General features: G+C 32.9%; 2 protein-coding genes across 5 annotated transcripts in view; one reads left to right on the top strand and one right to left on the bottom strand.

Moving 5' to 3' along the window:
- The first annotated feature begins 236 nt into the window (after positions 1-236).
- GNPDA2 (glucosamine-6-phosphate deaminase 2) lies at positions 237-22,356 on the top strand. 2 transcript variants are annotated; one of them, XM_037530714.2, is made up of 7 exons: positions 237-361; positions 3,418-3,556; positions 4,842-4,943; positions 5,873-6,055; positions 11,461-11,645; positions 12,935-13,109; positions 20,600-21,617. In XM_037530714.2, the coding sequence occupies exons 2-7, from the start codon at positions 3,433-3,435 to the stop codon at positions 20,659-20,661; spliced, it is 831 nt and encodes a 276-aa protein (XP_037386611.1). In that variant the 5' UTR covers positions 237-361; positions 3,418-3,432; the 3' UTR covers positions 20,662-21,617. The 2 variants fall into 2 exon arrangements, with proteins under 2 accessions (XP_037386611.1, XP_037386610.1); XM_037530713.2 differs by having other exon boundaries at positions 356-388; positions 20,600-22,356.
- GUF1 (GTP binding elongation factor GUF1) overlaps positions 18,682-22,649 on the bottom strand; it is a 22,967-nt gene continuing 18,999 nt past the window's right edge. For all 3 annotated transcript variants that reach the window (XM_037529435.2, XM_037529436.2, XM_054688240.1), the window contains exon 17: positions 18,682-22,555. In XM_037529435.2, coding sequence (XP_037385332.1) covers positions 22,418-22,555 — 138 coding nt within the window. In that variant the 3' untranslated portion in view covers positions 18,682-22,417. The remainder of the gene's footprint in view (positions 22,556-22,649) is intronic.

The raw sequence follows: 22,649 nt of genomic DNA, 5'->3' as shown, positions 1-22,649 counted from the left end.
CTAAAACCAAATCTCATTAATGACAAAAAAAAAAACAAACAAACAAACAAAAAAAAAAAACTACCGCAATTCAATCTTCCAGAAGAAAAAAAAAAAAAAGTAGCAGGCAAGGCAATGGGCCGGGAAATGGAGACTCGCAGGAGAAGATTTCGGTTTAACCCTCCTGGAACTCTGACGTCCCCTCTACGTAGCTCATCCCTAGAGAGTGCGAGGAACGCGCATGCGCAGCGCCTCCAGGCCGCGCCGTAGTCCTTTCCACGCCCGAGTTGCATCCGGGTCCTTAGGCTTCGCGTACCGGCTGGGGTCGCACCGAGGTTGCCGGGAGTCGGTGGTTCCGTCGGCTTCAGTGCCGGAAGAGCTGGTGAGTCGGAAGATGAGTCTAGTGTGGGTGAGCCAAGAAGGGCAACTGAGTGGGGGTGACCGGCGGATCTTTGCATCCTCGGGTGGGCTTTGTGCCGAGACAAGCACACGGGGCCCAGAGCTCATTGGGGTCCCGGGATCCTTGAGGCCCGGGAAGGGGGGGTGCGCGGCGTCTCTCATCTAGCGTTCCCTCCCTCAAACCTGCCCCCCGCCATCTAAGGATTCGGGCCTCCCGCGGGGGAGGCTTTCCTGTTCTCTCCTCTCTTGACGGCTCACTCCTGACACTTGATAAAAATTCTCTTTTGCACTGGCTTTAGCTTGCAGAGTGTCGGGACCCAGTGGCCATGCAGTTGAGGTGCACTTGCACCCCTCCCTTGCTAGCAATAGCACAAGTCTCAGCTGGTCCTCACCCCTCGTGGGTTTGGGGCACCCCTGTTCTGTGCTCCTCGTTTCTGACCTGGGCTTCAGAGACCTTTTCAGGACAAGTGTAATGTGGTGTAGGGGAAAGCTCAGTGCAGAGATTCTGAAGGTCTGCACTCCAAATTTTGCATTAGTTTGTATCCTAAGTTGTGTAGAAGTTCCCATCCTGCTCTGAAGTTCTAAGATTTGTGTTTGGCAGCCCATTCTCCAAGAGATGCACATCCAAAATGAATCAGCACCAGGGGAAGAAGAGGGAAGTGGTGATGCTGTGTGCTTTTTTGAGTACTGTCTGGTCTGGATGCCAGAGAATTAATTGTCCAGAGCTCTACATGTTTGGATCTCTGAGAACTACCAAAAGCTGGTGCAAAACAACAACAACAACAAAAATCTGTTCAGAGTAAATGTGCCCCAGGCATTCTGCTTTCCTCTGAGTTTGTTGATTTCATTTGAATAAACTTGGAGCACTGCAAAGCGTTTCAAAAAAAACTTGCTTGTATTTTCTGGGCTAAGATACTTATTTGAGCTTTCCTCTTTGAGATGAATCAGTCTCTGTATGGTGTTCTTTTCAAAATATAACCTGATTTTCAGAATTGTCTGTGATATTTGTAAAAGTGTAGATTATTTGACACTATTTCACCATTTCTGTTGAAACACTATGTCCAGTGAAATGAACCTAGGAATTTGTATTTTTAACAAGACTCCTAAGAGGTTCTGCTGATAAAGACAGCTTTGGAGCAAGGATCTTTCAGTCAACTTCTCTACCACTTAATAAACTTCATAACATTGGTAATAAACTCGGTTGTAGTTTCTGTATCTGAAAAGTGATCATTTCTACCTCAGAGACTGTTGAGTGATTCTAAACCTTCTAGTGCTTAAGTGCTTAATCATTTTTGTGTCTACAGAACCTAGCTTAGTGGTTGGCATTTGATAAACCCTCATGAATATGTTGAATTGAGGAACGAGATATAAAGATCAGAACACAGCATACACTTAGAAAGCTCCAATGTCATACCTCCTCTTTGACTTACAGTTTTTTTTTCCTTCTTTAATAATAATCAGCTACTGAATATTCTTATTGGAAGTAAGTATATTTTTTGATGGTCATAACAACCCGCAAATATTTCTGTTTCTTTGGCTTAACTTTTAAATTATTTCTAGTATGAGATCATTAATGAGTTTATATGGAGGCCAGGTCCATTTGTTGTACTAAATTTATAACTTACTATGTAAATTATTATCCATAAATGCTATGTATCTCCTGTTACTGTGCCAGGATTCTTGATCATGATGATTATAGGATTTTAATGGTTGTTCTGCCAGAATACTAAATCATTGTGTTCTTAAAGACATCTTTTTAAATTCCATATATTTGTTGTACTAATATATACTCATTTAAAGAACTTGACATATTACTGTATATAAAGAGTATGGGTACAGAATTCAGAATGGTTGATGTCATTATAAAAAAGGATTGGTGTGGGTGATGGATCCATTAAAATATAAAATAGGAATTAAATATAAGTAAATAAAGTTAAAACTGTAAGAATTAAAATGTGAGAATTGTGGTTCTAGAACATAATGTACATGTTATAAATCTTGACAATATAAAAATAATATATCTTAAATTAGAAGGTGTGATGAAGTGTAAGAATGTAATTTTCACATCTTTCATGGTAGTGGGTAGATCCATATTTTCCAAAATGGAATTATAGTTTTCAAATGACTCTGATTACTTAATATTTGCATAATATTTTTTCTTAGACTTTCAGAAACTTAAATTTCTTTTTGTAGAGAAAATTTTTCCCCATGATACCAGCAGTTACTTTAGTGCACTTTGTTTTTCTTCTGTTGAATCAAGAAGAATTAAACATTATGCTTATCTACTATGATACCAATGCTAAAAATTATTTGTGTGCCTTCTATGTACATGTGTACATTAAGTAGATATCTGGAATGTTGTATACCTAAGAATAATGAGAATTATTTAAGTGGTAGGATTTGGGTCAGTTTCTTTTCACTTCCTGTATCTTTTTATATTGATTGAATTTTTTTAAAGTACAGATGGCATTTTATATAAAAACATTATTTAACAGAATTTTGTTTTTAGTTCTAAATTTTAGTACCTAACTCAAATATTGCTGAGTAATTGTTACTGCTCAGGAATTGAGCACTTTTTTTTCTCTCAAGTTTTGTTTTATGTCCCTTTATGTAGTGTATCTGTAGAGACAGTGTAGTGCTATGTCTTACAGATAGTTTACCATGATATGAATTCTGGCTTTGTTGCTTAGTGATTGTTAACCGAGTATGACCACAGTCTAATTGTGAATCCCTCCACTCAGGTAAAATCTGGTGTTATAATTATTTCAGAAGAGTGTCACGAATACACACACACACACACACACACACACACACACACTTTAGTGATCCATCCTACTACCTGGGAACAGGGTCTACTCAAAAGAGAAAAGCTGTTGTTATTACTATTTTAAAAGTCCGGATTCTATTTGTATATGTGTATGTTTTTATTAAGTTAATGTATTTTTTTGAAGGGTTGAGTGTATTACACTTCTGTTTGTCTGTAAATTACCTAAAGTACTCTACAATGGAATTTTCTTAGATTTGAACTTTTTATCCTAGAAATTGTGCATCACCATGAGGCTCGTTATTCTTGATAACTACGACCTGGCTAGTGAATGGGCTGCCAAATATATCTGTAACCGTATCATTCAGTTTAAACCTGGACAAGACAGATATTTTACACTGGGTTTACCAACAGGTAATACACTTTTTTTTTTTCCATTTTCAATCCTCAAGTTTATGGAATTGAAGCGTTTCTTTTAATAAAGTAGTCTTCCTGTTATTTTTTACTGATAATGCATCACTGATAAAGTATGTTAGTATATACACATAGATCTAGTGTCTACATTTCATTACTGTTTTCTAGTTCTCCTACTGTTCCAAAATGCAAAAAGCAATATCCTGACTTGAAAGATGGCCATAGTGTGTTTTGTATCTACTTCTGGCACTTCTGTTTATTTGTAGGGATGTCACTTTTGCTATTCACATAATTTCTTAGTAATTTAGTCTTCCTGTTAATCATTAGAGGTACCCAAAATATATGCTGTTTTTGCTTTTTAATTTTATTTCACCCACCTTATATTATTGTATTAACCCTTTACTATTTTTATGTTTCTTTTGTTCTATTATTGAAGTATTGTAAGTGAAAAATGTGAAAACTAGTATATCTCCTTAACAGAATAAACACAAGCATTAATTTTTGGGGGGTGAGGTTAGAGAGTTCTTATTTTTTGGGGGGATGTGGTTAGAGAGTTCTTATTTTTTTAATTTTTTTGTTTTATATATATTTTTACATCATTTTTCATTTTTGTACAATGTGTGCCAAAATAGATGACTGGATCAAGAAGATGCGGTACATATACACCATGGAATATTACTCAGCAATCAAAAAAGATAAACTCATGCAATTTGCAGCAACATGGATGGAGTAGCTAAAAGACTGACTCTCATTTGAGATGACAGAATATATTAGTGGCTCATGTTAAAAAATAATGCCAAAAATTAATGTTCTTCACTCGATCCTTGCCAATTTCAAGAGTTTATCTGAAAGTAGGGGCACTAAATTAAGCTCTGGTTTCTCTTTTGATTTCATTAAATGGTCAACACTTACCCTATTTTTGTATTATTTATGCTATAAATCTCTAACTGGCAAAGATTTTTCTCAAAATCTAGAAGTTTCTAAACTTGAAATGTACAACATTAATTACAGGTATCCAACAACTCAGGAATAATTTTCCAAACTATGATTTTTATTGATAGATTTCTAGCTTTATTCATTAAATTCCCATTTACTAAAACGTCAAAGTACATTGTAAAGAGACTAATTTAGCAATATTTGTTAATTGAATATGTATTTAAATTAATAATTATTTAATAAATTAGAAATTTTGAATGTCTTATTTAAGAGAATAAAGTTAATGTAAGTTTATCTTTAAAAATAGATTTCAAGTTATATTAGAAAATGGAATCTTTATCTGTTTTAGGGAGTACACCTTTAGGATGTTATAAAAAGCTAATAGAATATCACAAGAATGGAGACCTTTCTTTTAAATATGTAAAGACCTTTAACATGGATGAATATGTAGGTAAGCCCTATTATTTGGATTTGTTATATGTTTTAAATAGAAGACTATATTTTGAGAATATTAATATACTATTTGAATTTATGAGTATATTTCTAGAGCATAATATATTGACTGCCTTGTGATGATGTTGGGAATTTATATCAAAAATATTTTTGTGGTAGCACAATATAGTGGAAAGAATATGAAAGAAATCAGAAGATCTGTATTTGTCTTGGGTTCGACCACTTACCACTTATGTAACTGAGCCAGTCTGTTCACATTTCTTGTTCTTTCTCTTTCCCCTAAATTAAAACCAGTGTTTTGATGATAAATTAAGAAATATGTATGCAAAATTAGTCAAATATAAGGCTGTTTATATTTGTAGCTGTCAAGTTATCATTGATTGGCAACTTTATTTAGTGGAAAGGTTTATGATACATATGAACTGTGTTAAAATTTAAATAGAGGAATACATTTTTAGTGGCAGCCTAAGTACCATTGTAGTTCATTATATTTTGCATGCATATGGGAAGAATAGAAGACATACATGAGCCAACATTTTAGTTGAATAGCTAATTAATTTATGTACAGCTTATCATTTCAGTAATACTGCCTAAAATTTTGTGTGTTTGAGATGTGGAGTGTAGTGCTTAAATACCCCTTGTGAGCTATGTGAATTTAGGAAAGTTACTTAACTTTTTTGTGCTTCTGTTCTTCTATAAAAGGGAATGATAATAACATTTCCATAGATGTTGTACAAATTGTCTTAATACATACACATACAGTGGTTAAATAATGTCTGGGTATATAAGCATATAATCCACATAAAAATTCTTTGAATATGGTATAAAAAGGTTGTATATTTTAAGTAGCATTTGTGGCTTAATCAGAAAAGTAAAATATAGATTTATTTCTGGAAATAGTTACATTTTTATTAACATTATATTTAGGTCTTCCCAGAAACCATCCTGAGAGCTACCATTCTTACATGTGGAATAACTTTTTTAAGCATATTGATATAGATCCTAATAATGCTCATATCCTTGATGGGAATGCTACAGATTTACAAGCAGAATGTGATGAATTTGAAAAGAAAATAAAAGAAGCTGGAGGAATTGATCTTTTTGTTGGAGGTATGTAAAATTTTTGTCACTGTTAATATTTGAATTAGGAGCTTCAAATTTAAAAGAAATTATCATTTTATAATGTAAAGAATACCTGTGACTCCGTAATACCCATTTATTCAGTTAATAATTTCTCTTTTGCTTTATTTCATAAAAAAATAAGATCACAGGTTTTTGGCTTTTTTTTCAAATTATGTCTGAGAAATAGATCCCAATCCCTGCTAAATTCTTCTAAATACCTCTCTAGAATTGACAGCTTACTACGTATTATAAAAACAGTGATATATGTGTTTTTGTAAGTGTTATTCTTACCCTTTTATTATTTCATTAAAACTCCAGCACAGCTTTCTTTTCAAATTACAGGGTTAAATTTCTGCGGGTTTGTATGTGGACAGATGGACTTTAGTATATCTCTACTGATGACTTAAATTGCTTTATCTCCTTAGGAAATGTATTGAGAATGATACAAGATGCCATTAGCCTTGTATTAATATGAATTTTAAACTATATATTGTCTTAAACTCCAAAGTGAATAAATGTTTGTTAAATTCCACATTAAGTTTATATATATCCATATATAATTATGTATATCCTTGACTCTGTGTGTGTATAATCTACCATTGAATATATAAGGGGGACGTTTATAATAACAGTTTTATTAGCATGAAACATCTGAGACAGCTAATTCATACTATCTGAATAGAATAACACCAACTAAACTGAAATCAAAATAGTTTTGCCAGATACTTTAGTATTCAACTAAACATACTAAACCTGTAAATTCACATTAAGTTCTCTTATAGTTAGAAGACTGCTCAGACTTACATGATTTAGATCTTTAGTAGAGCTATACTGAGGCTAATGTATGTTTGAGGTGACCAAGTATGGTTAAACTAGTTGGTTGCCATTGGGGGAAATTGTGTTTTATAGTCAAACATTAATTCATATTCTATTTTGGCCACTTTCTCTATGACCTTGGAATTTCAGTATAATTAAGTCATTTTTAAAATGGTTAATATTACCCATTTCAAATTTTTGAGAATTAACTGTATTACAGCTTTTATAAATATTTTGTACAGTGGTTGCCATGTAGATGGCACTCTATTAGTGGTACTTTAGTCTTCTCTTTGTCTCTGAACTGTAGATCCTGGAATAATTGTTCTTTAATTCATTGAATTTCCTGTGTTTTTTTTTCTGAATTAATTCTGAGGGTGTCCAGCAAGATTGAGATATCTCTTTGAGCAAATTTTATCTCTTCCCTAGAAGAACCAATATCATTATCTTGAAGATGTGAGGTTTATTTTTCTTGGAAAGAATACAAGTTAGATTACTTTGCTTTTCAAAATAAAGTATTCTATAGTTCAGATAAAATTTACTAATACTACTTTTTTATATCTTGTAAACACTTGCACTCCAGTTTTGGCTGTATGACTCAATTCTGAAATAATTACCATTTCTACCTACCAATGTCAAGGCTAAGGTAATAGATATTAGAGAACTTTTAAGGCATGCACTACCCATGTATTTTTCAGATTTTCAAAATCAAGTAGAATTACTGAAATGTATTATTATATACCTTAACTGTTTATCTTAGTTTTATCAAGAAGTATTTTGCCTGCTTTACCATTACACAAATAAAACATGGTAGTTATGAGAGGCTTATGATTTAAAATGGTTGCATAAATAATACCTCTTTTAACTTACTAATTTGAGGACTTTTTTCCTATTTATTTATCTTATATCAGGATTCATGTCACAAATACCTTGGTGATTCAATACAGAAAATAGAATTGACAGGGGGAAATTGATAAGACCTCTTTAACTACACTTTGCCCTTTTGCCTATTTTCCAGAAAGCATTTATAGTTTACTGTGATTTCTAATGCTATAACTTCCTTATCTAGAAATCCTAGTAGAACTTTCTTCATTTCACACAGTTTTAAATCAATTTTTCATTTTTAGCAAAAGATTTTTGGTACATTTCTTCACTATACTCTGCCACTCAGTTCTCCCATTGAAACGAATGGAACATAAGTATAACTATGTTTATTATGCACTTACTATCAAAAGAATTTTACTTTGTTTTCTAACCAATTTTGTCTTAAGCTTCTTGTAATTTGTTCTGCCCTTCTTGTGATTGTTCTATTCTCACGCATGTGCGCGCGCACACACACACACAAAATGTGAGTATTTCCTTGCCTCTTACATTAACATCTTCATTATCTTCACATGATAACTCAGGGTCTGACATATTTATCATCCAAAGGACATGATAACCTTTTCTATAGGGAGAAAGGGCTATTAGCTTATTGCATTTTCTTTGAACTTTTTCCTATTTGGGATATCTTGTTATTGGATGTGTTCTCACAGGAGAATCTTACTTGACTCTGGTTTGTTGATCTAGGTTTGTTATCATTGGATTTTCAAGATGAGGCTTGGTGTCTGGGTCTTACTACTTACCCTTCTTTTGTTCCAGGGTTTGGTTAATAAAAACACTAAGAACTGAGCCAAATGGGATCAAAATATCAGCTTTATTAAAGGTAAAGTTGAATTAGAGATTGCAGATTGGGTTTGAGGCCAGAATGGAATTTCCTGTTCATCCCCACTAAATTGGAAATAGTAGGAAGTGAAGACCTCAAAAATATTAATCCACCATTGTTCACTACTGGCAAATGGAGCAGGAGTTCCCTCCCGTCAGTAGAAAAGAGAAAGTAGGAAATATATACTCTTAAAAGTTCTCATTTTTCCTCTAGTAGCAGAAGTATTGAGAGAAAGAATAAAGAGTATCATGCAATCCCTGACCCACCTCCAGCAATAAATACACAAACATGGGATTTTATAATTGGACTGTAAAGGCATTATTCACTTTAAAATGATTTTAAGACTTTTTTAAAAGCAGAAATAAGACAATTGTAAAAACGTTAACCTTATCCTTTGGTAACATGATTAGAGTCTTTGGTTTGTAAGTAACAATAATCTAATAGTAGTATCAGAAGTGAATTAATTTGTATGATTCTGGGGTAACTCACAAAATTTACAGAAGCTTTAAAACAACCAAATCTCTGGTAGCACAAGAACATAGAGGAACTCACATCTCCAAATTAGGAACTCATCAACTCTCCTACAAAGTATCAATAAATGCCTCAGCCCTACGTGATCGATTTTTCTGTATCTGTGGTCTATAAAAAGTACATAAATTTTTAAAAAAGTGAAAAATGTTCTGTCTTCTGGAACAACACTCATCAACTTCAACAAACTTGCCAATCAGAAATGAAAGTTCTGTGTTGCAAACAAAAGAAAAGGAAAGAACTTACATAAATTCTTCAGTTTAGGATACATATTTATCCTAGACCACAATTACTCTGCCTCAGAGAGATAAGGAGTTTTATGAGTGTTCTGTCCTCTGTTGTAAAGGGAGGCAGAGCAGGATAAAAGGAGAAACTACACTGAACATACCAAAGAACAGCAACCACCTGTTTATTCACCCGTTATTTATTGAGGTCTTTTATGTGTCATTTAAATAAGAATAGAGTAATGAAGAAGACAGAATCTTCACTCTCATGAAGTTCATATTCTACCCACAGAATTTTAGGAACACAGGAAAGACAAATAATACAAACTTATATTTTTAGAGACGAGTCATAAAAGTCCTGAGTCCTTACTTTAAAGGCTGAATAAAAATTGGCCATGATTTTTACATTTCCTGGTTATTTTAAGACTGTTTTGTAAACCTTTTTGAAACATTCTGAACATTTAAAAAACATTCATCAGAAAGCTCAATTTTAGATAGTTACTTGTGGTCAATAAGGGAACGTATTGACTCTTCTCTGACATGAATCATTGCTGGTAATTTCAGCTTGCTTATGCACTTTATATTTCCCAAACCACCAGTGAAACCACTAGTGAGATGACCAGTGTTGATCTTTTTACTTTTTTCTTCTTCTGGAACTTGTATTTTTCTGGTTCTGTCATTTCCTCTTTGTACATACATAAAGAGATAAACATAAAATTTTTGACAGAGTATACTTACAACAGGAAGCAGAAGAGTTTACAAATCTTGAGAGAGATATATATCTATACTTTAAGATATACATTTATAAGCAGATTCATACTTAATAGTGCAAATGGTCCTGGCGTATGAACCATATGTAGGTCTGATTTTATGTGTCCACATTAAAAATGTCTAGATTGTTATGCTTTGGTAGTTTATACTACTTCCTGAGAAACTCTGCATATTTTACCTTGCTGTAGCCTGGGAAAATTTTTGTTAGAACTGCATGTTAAGTAAAATATACATATTTTATCATTAAATATGCTGAATATAAATGTAACAAATATTTTAAGATTATTTTAGCTGTGCTTGTCAGAATCTGACCATCTAGGAGGGTACATGTATATAAAATGTGATTTATTTATCTCATAGAAAGATTTTTCATTTTATAAAAAAGATATAGCTGCACTTTGCTTCACTAAGGGATGTCACACTTTTATCTGTATTTCACAGGTAATCCTAGAGTGACAGAGCTGACAGTAGGTCTTCTTAAAGCATTGTTTTCAAATTGTAGCTGTCACCCATGAAATCATGAAATAAATATATTCTGTCATATCTAGCATTTCCTTTTGTATGTTCTGTTAGTGAAATGGAGTATAATTGAAAGTAACCTGCATGTTCCTAGTAAGGATAAATATTGCTATATGTAGTTCTTTTATTGTATTTATTTGTGGATATGTATACTAAATTGCATTGCCAAAACCTGCTTATTACAAGTTGTAGTTTAAAAAAAGTTTGAAGAAAACACTCCCATATTTTTTCTAATCTATACATTTTTTTGTAAGTGAGAAAACTTGCAAAAGATGGGTCCACTAGTTAACTAACCTATCTAGACTAACCAGCTAGACTAACCTATCTAGACTAGAATCAAGCAAGTTAAAGTGTATGAGTATAAAGACCACTGGGTTAGAAATCAAAAGATTTAGAAATCTTGACTCAGTATTTACTAAATTATTTAGACAAATCACATTATCCTTGAATATCAAGTTTCCTTTTAAACTTTAAAAAAAGTGGGGTTGATGAAAACAGATATGCCTGGTGTATCTTAGGAGATTGTTAAATTATCACCATTGACAAGATACTTACGAAGATAGTTTATATATGGCAAAATTTTACTGCTGTTAGAATCATGTGCTTAGCTCAATGCTAAACATATAGGAAACATTGAAATACTTGCTGAATCAAGTACAGGAACAAATACTTTATAAATTCACTGATCAAATAAAACAAGGTAAGTGTTTTGTCACCCATTCCTCATGTTAAACTCTGAGAAACCTTATTTCTTGATTTCTTTTATGTGAAAAACTGTATTTATATTATGTTTATGTGTGTGTGTGTGTGTGTGTGTGTATTTCTTTTGAAAGGAATTGGTCCAGATGGTCATATTGCTTTCAATGAGCCAGGATCCAGTTTAGTATCAAGGACAAGATTAAAGACTCTGGCAATGGACACCATTTTGGCAAACGCTAAATATTTTGACGGTGACTTATCGAAAGTGCCAACTATGGCTCTAACAGTTGGTGTGGGGACTGTGATGGATGCCAGAGAAGTAAGAATGACATATTCTTTGAGGTTTTCTCTTCAATGTCTGTAGATTTTGTAAGAATTATTGGCACTGAATAAGTGATGTTTTGGTAGCACTGTACTCAAAATAATAGCTTGCTTTTTGCCAGTCCCATGATGTGTTTAGGGCTCAATTACATTAAATCTTTTAGATCTGTGAACTCAGAATTAGGCACCTTTTGAATTACAGCTTCACTTACCTATTCCTGCTTCCTAAAATCATGATACTCAGATAATCTGTTTTTAGGTGAAATAGTCTTGTTAAAGTCTGTTGGTACAAGATGCAATGCCAGTTAACACTGAACTGTATTAGGAGCCTCCGAATAATTTAAAGTACAACTTGACCATGAAAGGATAGCTCAGTTGTTTTTTACAAGAAATGGAACCCATGGAGCACTATATCTGTTATAAAATTGGTCTACTTAACAAGGCAAGAATTCTGAACAGCAGACCTTGCCTAATCATTGAATTTTGAATTAGGCTGTCACTTCCTTCCCTAAAAATAAAAAAGCAAAATATAGTCAGTTTGTGATTCTAAGTGCTTAAATTATATGGAAACCTGTGGAATTCCATTCCATTCTGGCAGCAGGATCAGACAAGTTCAGAGGAAAGAATACAAACAAGGTAAGGTAAGTAATAGATCTTGACATATCTAGACTTGAACATACAAATAGAACTGTCATTCTATATGTAGAATTTTTTAATCTAAAAACCACAAATACATCAAAAAGACCTTTCAAGGACTGAAATTTCAGAGTAAATAGGCAAAAAAAAAAAAAAACATTTTAGAGCAATCTGATTTCTAAAATAGTAAACTGAAAGTTATACAAATAGATTTATCACATTTATAAGATTTGTTACAATGTAACAAGACTAATTCTTATAAAGAACTATTCAGATAGATTGTTTTTGGTCAAGTTTTCAAAAAAAAATATGATAACATTAACCTCACAGCATTTATTCCCAACATAATTATAAAGAAAATCATTATGGCAAAACTATTCTAGAGTTTTATTGTGTTAACAATTATAGGCATTATGGTATATTCAATAATACCCCATTTTACTTTGTTAACCATAAAAAGGGATACACTTTGTATATATTCTTAAGAAACTAGAAATAAATATCAAACTGAAGAAGTACAGTGATATTTATTTTTATTTTCCCCTCCAGACATTATTGGTGTGGTGCTAAAGTCCTTGTTTTTTTTTTTAAAGTGTTTAGTCAGTTGGAGCATGTTTTAATTATTAACAGATTATGTTCATGATATTTCAGGTAATGATCCTCATTACAGGAGCACACAAAGCATTTGCTCTGTACAAAGCAATAGAAGAAGGAGTCAATCACATGTGGACTGTTTCAGCCTTCCAACAGCATCCCCGAACTATTTTTGTGTGTGATGAAGATGCTACTTTAGAATTAAGAGTTAAAACTGTGAAATACTTTAAAGGTGAGCATTGAAATTTCACAGCAGACTATGAGAATATTTCATTGTAAATGATAATTAAAACTTACTATAACTGTGAAGTAACCTCCTACACTGTGGCCTATTGAAAAACTGGCATTCTGCTCACGTTAGCCAGTTCTTTCAAGGAATAGAAATGTCCCACCTCTGTAGCTTTTCAGAGTAAGTTCCTAATTTTTTTTTTTCATGAAGAGAATCTCTTTAGTATTTTCAGTAAAGAATCTCTTTTAGATTTTCTTGAAATCTAAAATTTAGTATTTTACTTTCATATTGAAAATATAAGATTAAATAACCCAATAGGAAATATATATTTATGTTCTTTCTGATGTTCTTTTCATTATTTACCTGTCCTAGTCCACTCCCCAATTTATGTTTAGGGTTTCCTTCAATGTCACTTTAATCATCATAATTTGAAACAAATTTTCATATATTAAATTTATTATTGCTAAAGATGAAATAGTATGGGATAAACTCTGCAACTAAGCAGGAGCTTAATTGCCCAGGCTTCTACATTTGTATTTTCCTTTGCTTCTTCCTCTGGTCTAGTTCAATAATTCTTAAACTTTGCTGTCCCAGATGAGGGTGTATATATAAAACCACATATGCTTGCTTGGAAATTTTCAAGAAAAGTCTTGACTATACTCAATCTAGAATCCATTCCCCACATAAGAGTCAACTCCACATATATATACACACATAAGCTGTATGAGTAGGTACTATTTATAAACACCTTTATTTATATAGCTGATATCAAAACATTCTTTAATGGTCATATACATATAGATCAGGAATTCAAGATATATAGTATATCTTCTGATATTACAGGAATGAATTTATTTTTAATCTTTTACTTTAGTGACTAGGTGTTTATTTGACACGTTAGAAAAATATACTGAACCAAACAAACTTATATTTTATGTGTATCATTATCACAAGATGAAAGAAGTTAACGTTTTTTTACCTCTAAGACACATTTTTTTTTTAGATTAATCTTGTCTGAAACTGTGATTTGTTTAAAATTGATACAGCTTTTTCTTAGTGGTACATAAAATAACAATGTGTCTTATAGTCTGTTGCTTCTTACCTTCATGAAATACAGTATTTAAATGTAAAGCTTATATGTCAATTTAGAATGAATAAGTCATAATTTTGCAAATACAAGTATGGCAAAAATCTTGAATATGATATACAAGTGATTGAAATTTGGCACAGTGGAAATAGTTAATTTTAAAAACAAAATTTTGATTAATGTATAGTTTTATATTTGCACTTATCTATTATGAGCATTTTCCTGCTTTACAAACATTCTTCAAAAGCATTTTTATGGTTGTATAATAGCCAAGTAGAAATATTATAATTTCCTTAGACATGTCATTATTGTTAAAAACTTAGATTATTTCCAGTCATTTATATTTCTATCAGTGAAATTACCAGGATTACCTTTAACCAAGTCATAATATATCAAACTGAAAAATTGTTAGCTTCTTAATTTGACAGCTAAAAGCAGGGAAAATCTCAGATGTGAGGTTGTAAGACAAAGCTTTTGGAAACATGTAGTCTTTTAGATTTCATACTAGATCCATTAAAAAAGAAAAAATTCTACCACTTACTTTAATGCCAGTTTTAAGGAGTTTCATTTAACATAGCAATTTTCTAGTTCCAGGAAGCCTCAGATAAACCCTTGTACACATTTGTCAATTGGATTTTATCGAATTTTTTTTACATTTTAGTGAAGTATAACAGTTAATAGCCAATACTTACGATTATGTGCTATTCAAAACTCATTATACATATTGATTTACCTGTCACAATTCTGTGATGTAAGTACTATTATAATCCTTTTTATATATAAGTTGACAGTTTTAATAGAGATTTTCAAGTCACTTACCTGATGTCATACAGCTGGCTTATCAAAGCCAGGCTTATCTAGAGTATGGGCTTTTTCTTGTTCATTCTTGATACTACCTCTCAGGAGTAAGCTCTGGCTATGATGTGATACCAGTCATATTTCTGTTGTTTCTTCACAAAATCATTGTATTCAAAAGTCACTGACATATATTAAAGACAGTTTAAACCAAGGGAAGTATATGATAATATGTATTTAGTTCTTTTCATCTATCCAGACTCTCAACTCTTCTTAAACATTTTGCAGTATAGACTTTTCATGAGAGAATTGCTGTTTTCTCTTAGGGAACACTGTATTTTCTATTTAGTAGGTGTATATATTTTTGAAGAGGTGCAGGATATTAGCCTCTGTCAATATGCCCCTCCTTCAACATGGAAAAAAATGTAATTGAGTATTGTTCTAGTCTATATAGAGACCATTTTACCTGTATTTTGATATAGGGTAGAAATAAATATTTGTTAATTTATACATAATAAATCTTTTTATATGTTTGCCATCTTCATTTCAAAATGGAGGGTATGGATCCTCTAATTATCATCAGTAATTGCTCAAATTACATTCACAAAAGTTCCCTTATGTTATCACTAAGAAGTGACAACCAGAATCTTAAGAGGTCTAATTATTTAGATTCCAAAGAAAACCTAGGCAGTGTACTCCAAAACAATAAGTCAATGAAAGTTTATTTCAAAATATACCTTTGAAAGACATAATTACAGGAAAATATAGTTTATTATTATTCTAGTTTTTGATTTTGCTTAAATAAAACATGTTTTATGCCCTTGAGAAAACACATTTTCAGTAAATCATCATCTTGGTAAACATATTTTTGTTTCATCCTTTTAAGGCCCTATCCCAGTAGCTTGACATAGGTTAAATGAGTTCAGATTGAGTCAGAACCATCAATACACATTTATAATCCACTGTGCTTAACTTTTCTTCTTCTGGCAACATATCAGTACTGTGTGCATTTTTATCAGTACTCTTAAGAATTTACTTATTTCTGCTGATGATTTAAGCAATATTTGTATTTATCAAGTTCTTTCATAAGAAGTTGCCAATTTTTACAACTTAGAATCTAATAAAGTCTTGAATTGTTCAAAAAAACTATAGAATTTTCAAAGTAACTTCTAGTTTGGAAGTAGTTTTATGTGTAAAAGCTAGTAACCACTGTTTGATTTTTAAAAAACTTTATGAAGTTGAATTTTTGTATTGTTTATCCTAGTACTTTCTTTAATTCTAATGTATTCTTTCCATGATCAAAGGTGTTACAAAATGACACATAATTGTATCAAGTAGAATGAGCCACTAAAATCTGACTTTGGCACTATATTTTCTAAACCACATGGCTGAAATTACCTTTATCTTCAGTGTTCTCCTTGTTGGATCTTTCCAGTCTTCGTTTTACTGCCCTTCACATACTGGTTATTAAAAATGGATTTTTGAATTAAATTCTGTTTTATGTAAGATTGATTCTGTTTGGAAAGATCCTCAGGTAAATCTTTAGCAAGTATTTCTTTTGCACCATTAAAACTTGCTTACACTTCAATATGGCATTTGATAAATGGAAATTTTCCAGTTAGTGTCTTCAGTCAAGAAATATGTTTTTTAAGTGCCTTTAATCACAGTGTTTCACATTGGTGTGAGTCAAAAGAAGTGTAAGAAGTATTCCTGTCTCATAGATATATTCTTCATAAAAAGTTGGTTGTTATCACTAAGTGATTTGAGAAAATATAATGTTTAGCATTAAAATAAAAAGTTCTCAAAGGTAGGGACTTTAGTTTTGTTCACTGCATTATTTTAGCATTGAGAGGTGTGCTTGGTACATTGGTGGTACTTGACAAATTATGGGTGGATGGGTAGGTAGGTGGAATAGCGGATCACTTCAGTTTAAGTGTTAAATTATATAAATCAGACTATGAAGTCCAAAGACTATTAAATAATGGAAAGATAATAATTGAAGTTTAGTTGAGAAAACTTTATGCTGATAGGATTGAGAACCCTGAATGGTGGGTGGTAGTAGCAGAAAGAGTTCTTGTTAATACAGTAAATTGCATTGATAAAATGGGGCTAAATTCTTATCTTTTGAAAATACATTCCCTTTTGAAAAGGGAATCTATAGATTAAGAACAAAAAGAGAAACCAAGTTTGTCACTGACTTTTTTTTTTTTTTAATGTCAGTGACTTTTCACCTTTTGTGGGTCATGGATCACTTTAAGAATCCAGCAAAAAAAGCCTCTCAGAAAAAGTGGATGTGCATATATGTGTTTGCCTACACAAACACACATATTTGTGCATATATATAAATTTGTATATTAAATTGGGGACTTTAAAGTTTTATAGTTATATCAAATCCTTAGGCTCCAGGTTGAGTAAATGCTGCATTGGATTTCTAATAACTATACAGCTTCTAATTGACACCACTCTTAAGTCAGAGATGGTTTCGGTACAACTTGCTCTCCTTTTTTTTACAGCATTCTAAGTCTTATGTTTAAATACAGGTTACTGTTTAACTTTTTTAATCATGGTGATATTGTGGGTATTAACCCTTGAAAATCCTAATTTTAGAATTAGGCCAAAGGCAAATGGGCTAGTGTACTTTTAGACGAGGCTCCAGGAAGGCTCTGGAATGCGTCTGTCAGAACCCTTGCCTTTGAACATCTAAGATCTTATTTTTTCCCCTTTGAGGGTGTAAAGTTAACTGCAGCACCAAATGGGTGTATGGGGTAGGAGTCTTTGTTAGCCGAGAAAAACATTCTTACAAAATGACTTTTTTTCTGAGGAAGAACAAATGCTAACATGTTGGTACGTTTCACATCTGTCCTGAGAGACAGCTTTGCATAAAAATGTATGAAATACTCAGGTTTACCCATATATTCATGGATTTTATAAGCTTTTTGTCTTCAAAGCACTGGTAAGCATGTATGGAGGGGGTTATATATATTAATAATTTTATAGGAACTATCATTATAGAATCATTCAAGTATTAGAGATTACATCATCCAAACCATATATTAGATACTGTTATAAAACTGAAAACTGCTATACAATATGTTGAGACACTGCTTTCTGTTTTGAGTTTTTGAGCTGAGATTACTCCATTATATAAATAAAGTCAAATAGCAGTCAAGTGGCTGCCAGTTACCTAACACAGAGGCAGACCTAATCAAGTGCCTTTATCCTTAGTTTGATACTTTTTATACCAAAATCATTGTATTTCCTGGGTTGTTGCTCCAAGGTTTGCTGTTTGCAAACTTCACACTACTCAGTTTATCCTTTTGACTCTTCTTTCCCTCCAACTGCATGGAAGGCTTAAAATTTCTCCCTCCAAAATCCTATGTCCATGACTTTAAAGTCAACCTAATTCTCAAGTATACTTTTATTTTCTGTTCTAGCCATTTTTTAAAAAAAAAGATTTATTTATTTATCTATTTATACAAGCACTGGGCACAGTCAGAAGCGCGGGAGGGTGAGCGAACCCACCAGAGCCAGAGCGGGTTACAGAACAGGCAGACCGACGAAACACACCGCTGAGGGGAGCAGCGGGCTGCAGGAGAGGTCTGCGCGCCATATGGGACTCTTGCCCGGCGAGCGGGGATCGAACCGGCGCTGCAGAGGCTGTGAGCAGCCTCGCAACCCAGTGCTCAACCGCCACGCCACCGAGGAGGCCCTGCTCTAGCCATTTTTGCCTGCTCTTAATTCTTTTGTCTAAGGACCTTGAACTACAGAATCTTGCTTTCCTGTCTCTTCACCCTTTTTTTAATCCTGCCTCTTTTTAATCACTATGTTCAAGATACATTTTTAAAAAGAAAAAGCTTCTGGAGCCACTGTCTGAACCTTCAGACTTCCCAAATGTTTACTGAGCTCTCACAATGAGCCTTTACAGAAACAGGACTTGAACAGAGAGTGTAAGGCCCTGTACCTCACTTTCTAGTTGGATACATGGTAGAAAAGCATTTTCTAATAATGAAAATTGCTGAAAAGAAAGTGAAATAGTAATTTATTTTAAGGTGACATTTGGACTGAGACCTAATAAGCAAAAAAGAAAGAGTCATGCTTTGCCCAGGGAAAAGAGCATTCCAGGCCGAATGAAACATTAAGTATGAAGACCCTACACTGGAGCCAACTAGCCTTTTTGAGGTAAAAGCAACAACCCCAGCATGGAGTACACAGAGGCAGAGAATGACAGGATATAATAGCATAACTATAAATGAAAACATTAGCATAAAATCCAAATTATTGTAAGTGACCAGAAGCAACTGGAGGATTTAAGTAGGGAAATGACATAATCAGTTTTAGGTTTTAAAAATAATAGGTTGCCTGTATACCAAATTGTTTTATAGAATGGGTAAATAAAGTAGGGTGCTTATCTGGCAGTAGCCAGATTAGAAATAAAAGTGGCTTGGACTAGGGTGGTTATCCATGAAGAAAAATCAAGTGTGAGTTTTAGTTTTTTGGCTTTCACAATTGATTGAAGCATAACACAATATACCAGGATTAACAAAGAAATGGTTTGGAAGGGAAAAGTGGATCTGAACTTGCTAAGTTTGAAGTGCCAATTAGACACCAGGGGTAGGCTATTGCAGTTTGCATTCTCTCGCTTTCAGTTGAACCAATGTATGTTTCTCTTCCTTCAAGACTTATAGTTTTTGGCCTACCATATGAACATTTCTCAGTGTTCTTTGTACAGTCCATCCCTTGCTCATTTCTAAAAATTGGTCCCACTTTCTTCAGTTTGGATTTTAGAGTGCTTTTTGCTGCCTTCTGGAAAAACATCCACTTTGCACACAAGTACCATTCTCTCATTCCAATAATTCCATTACCTGAGACCACCATACTGAGTTTCTTTCCACAGTTCCTTACCATATTTTAATCTGAAAAATTTAACTGATTTCTTTATCCAGATTATTAGTTGGGATATTTTATCCCCCACTCCCCAAAATACAGTGTATATGTATTGACTTATAAGTAACTAGAAGACAATTTTGTTCTCAAGCTTTAATATACAGCGTTCAAGCATACCAATTATAAAACTTAAATTTACTTGGAAATATTTAATATAGGCTGAATTATTTTAGTAAACCACCTTCAGTACGGCCTATAAGCAACCTCTGTTGTAAATATATAGGTCAAAATAGTGGAAAATAATTTGCCAGATGAATGGAAAAAGGTAACTTTGAAGAACTATAGGTCATACTAGTGTAACAGCAGTTTAGACCCTTGCTAAAATCTGGCGAAAGAACTGCCTGAGAATCAAAAATCAACATAAGATTTTTAGATTTAATTGAATAGAATAACCAAGTCAATACTCAAATTTGTTATTGTCATACTGAAGCACCTACTCCAACTTCTGGCTGCCCCCAAAGAACCTATATACACATATTCTAGATCTGTATTTTCATAAATACCAGTAAATTGTATCTACTAGGTAGATAAAACATTCCAAAATATTCTGAACCTTTTTTAAGTAAACTATATCAAATGGGAAGCATTATACTTATAAAATCTTTTGTTTTCTAAAATAAATAACTCAAGATTAATACAATCAGAACTGTGCTTTTTTTTTTTTAAGGTTTAATGCATGTGCACAATAAACTTGTGGATCCACTACACAGTATGAAAGAAGGAAACTGAAGGAGATTGACGCCAAATTCTGCTTGAATGAACAGGACACTTTCATTAGATGAATTCTCAGCTATGCAATATGATAAAATGGGATTTTTTAAGATTGTCATATTGAAGTCCAGTACCTATGTGTTAAACATTCCATATTTAGAATGTCCATTTTATACTATGGTTTAGAAGTAGTAATTAGCTCTCCATTGATTAGTTTATTATCATGATGAAGTACTGACGCCTGGGCCACCCTTTGCAACAGCACAGAGATGAAATATCCGCCTATTTAAAAATTTTAAGTCATTTTAAAGGTAACAGTTTTGTACAAGTACCATTAATTATTTCCATGGCATTCTTAGATTTTTATTTTTTAATCACATGAAGTCACTCCCTGAGCCTTTCAGGTATCAAACAACTATCATAGCAAGTCTTTACTTTGGGACATTATGCTTTATATTACACACAGCTTTCTGCACGTGGTTGCCTTAGTTTATTGTCCTGTAGTAGCATTTGGACATCAAATGTCCTGCTTCATATCATTGGTACAGAAAACTAGGAGTTGACAGTGCCTAAAAGTACAGTTTACGTCTTTTTGGAAAGTATGTATAAGTGCATGTTTTTGGTGCACCTTCTTCTACAGCACTTTTTTACAAATGTGCTTATTTTTATTTAATGACTTGGGTTCCTGCTCTTAATATAAATATTTTGGCAATTATGAGCTTTATACCTAGCAACATACTTAAGAAAATTCTTTTGAAGAAAATTTTCCAATTGTTAAATTTCATAATGATTAGATTTATTCCCTATATATAAATGTGTCTAAAAGGATAAAATGATTTAGTTTATATAAAATTCCTGTAAACTATTTTAAATTGCTATAACTTGCATCATTAAATTGCAAATACGTTTATTGCTTATCTTTAACTCAAATAAAGCTTATGAATAAACAAATGTTATCTAAAATTTATTTCCAGAAAAGAACATATGCATCCAAGAGATTCCACCCAACAATTAGTAGCTGAGCCTTCTTTTTGTCTGTTGCAATCATACAATTAGTTTCTAGCTAAAAGATTTTTTCTGCCTAGAATTCCTTAGTCATGCTCCATGAGGAGTGAAAAATATTCCCTTTTCTTCTGCATATTTGGCATTTTATAAACCTACCTGACCTGAGTTGTGACAACCTCAAATGTTTGATAAATAATATAATCTCAATTTTACTACGAGAGTAGACAGGGTAAGTAAATTTTGCCAGAATCACCTTGTTAAGTGGTAGAACAAAAATTTGAAACCAGGCAATATGGCTTTAGAATTCAAGCTCTTTGGCCTCCCTCATGGCTCAGGGGTTAAAGTCTCAGTGCTGTCAAGCTATCACCAGCCACTGAAGCATGAGTTCAATACAGGTCAGGGAGCTAACCCACATGGCCCAGCAGGCCTCTCCTGCCTCACTGGCTGCTCCCCTCAGCAGTGAATTTCAGTACATCTGCCGTTTCTGCTCCCCACTCTCTCTGGTGAATCTTCTCATCCCCCACACCTCTGGCCTACATCCCAGTTCTTGTACTAATAAATAAATAAATATTTAAAAAGAAAATGGAATTCAAGCTCTTACCCACCTATTACGCCCTTCAAAGGTAAACAGGTTATTTATACCTGAAATCTCTGGAAGTACCAAGCAAATGCTGTAATTTTTATTCCTTTGTCAACATAATATAAACTGCTAAAATAAAAAAGCAAAACAATTTTTAATTGATAGCAATTTCTTCTATTTTCCCAACAATTATTTATCAGATTGTGTTTTTAGAACTTTTATAAAGGCATCTTTTGGAACTTCAACATTGCCAACTTTCCTCAATTTTTTCTTTCCTTCTGCTTGTCTCTTCAAAAGTTTCATTTTTCGAGTAATATCACCACCATACTGAAAAATATTTTAAAAGTTGGAAATTCAAATCACTCCATAGAAAAATCATGTAATTACAAAGACACAATATAGTTACAACCATCTTGTAATT

Source organism: Talpa occidentalis, unplaced genomic scaffold (assembly GCF_014898055.3).
Source record: "Talpa occidentalis isolate TD23 unplaced genomic scaffold, MPIMG_talOcc4v2.1 talOcc4.6, whole genome shotgun sequence".
Lineage (NCBI taxonomy): Eukaryota > Metazoa > Chordata > Mammalia > Eulipotyphla > Talpidae > Talpa > Talpa occidentalis.
Note: the sequence above shows the minus strand (reverse complement) of the source record. Positions and strands in the feature narration are given on the sequence as shown.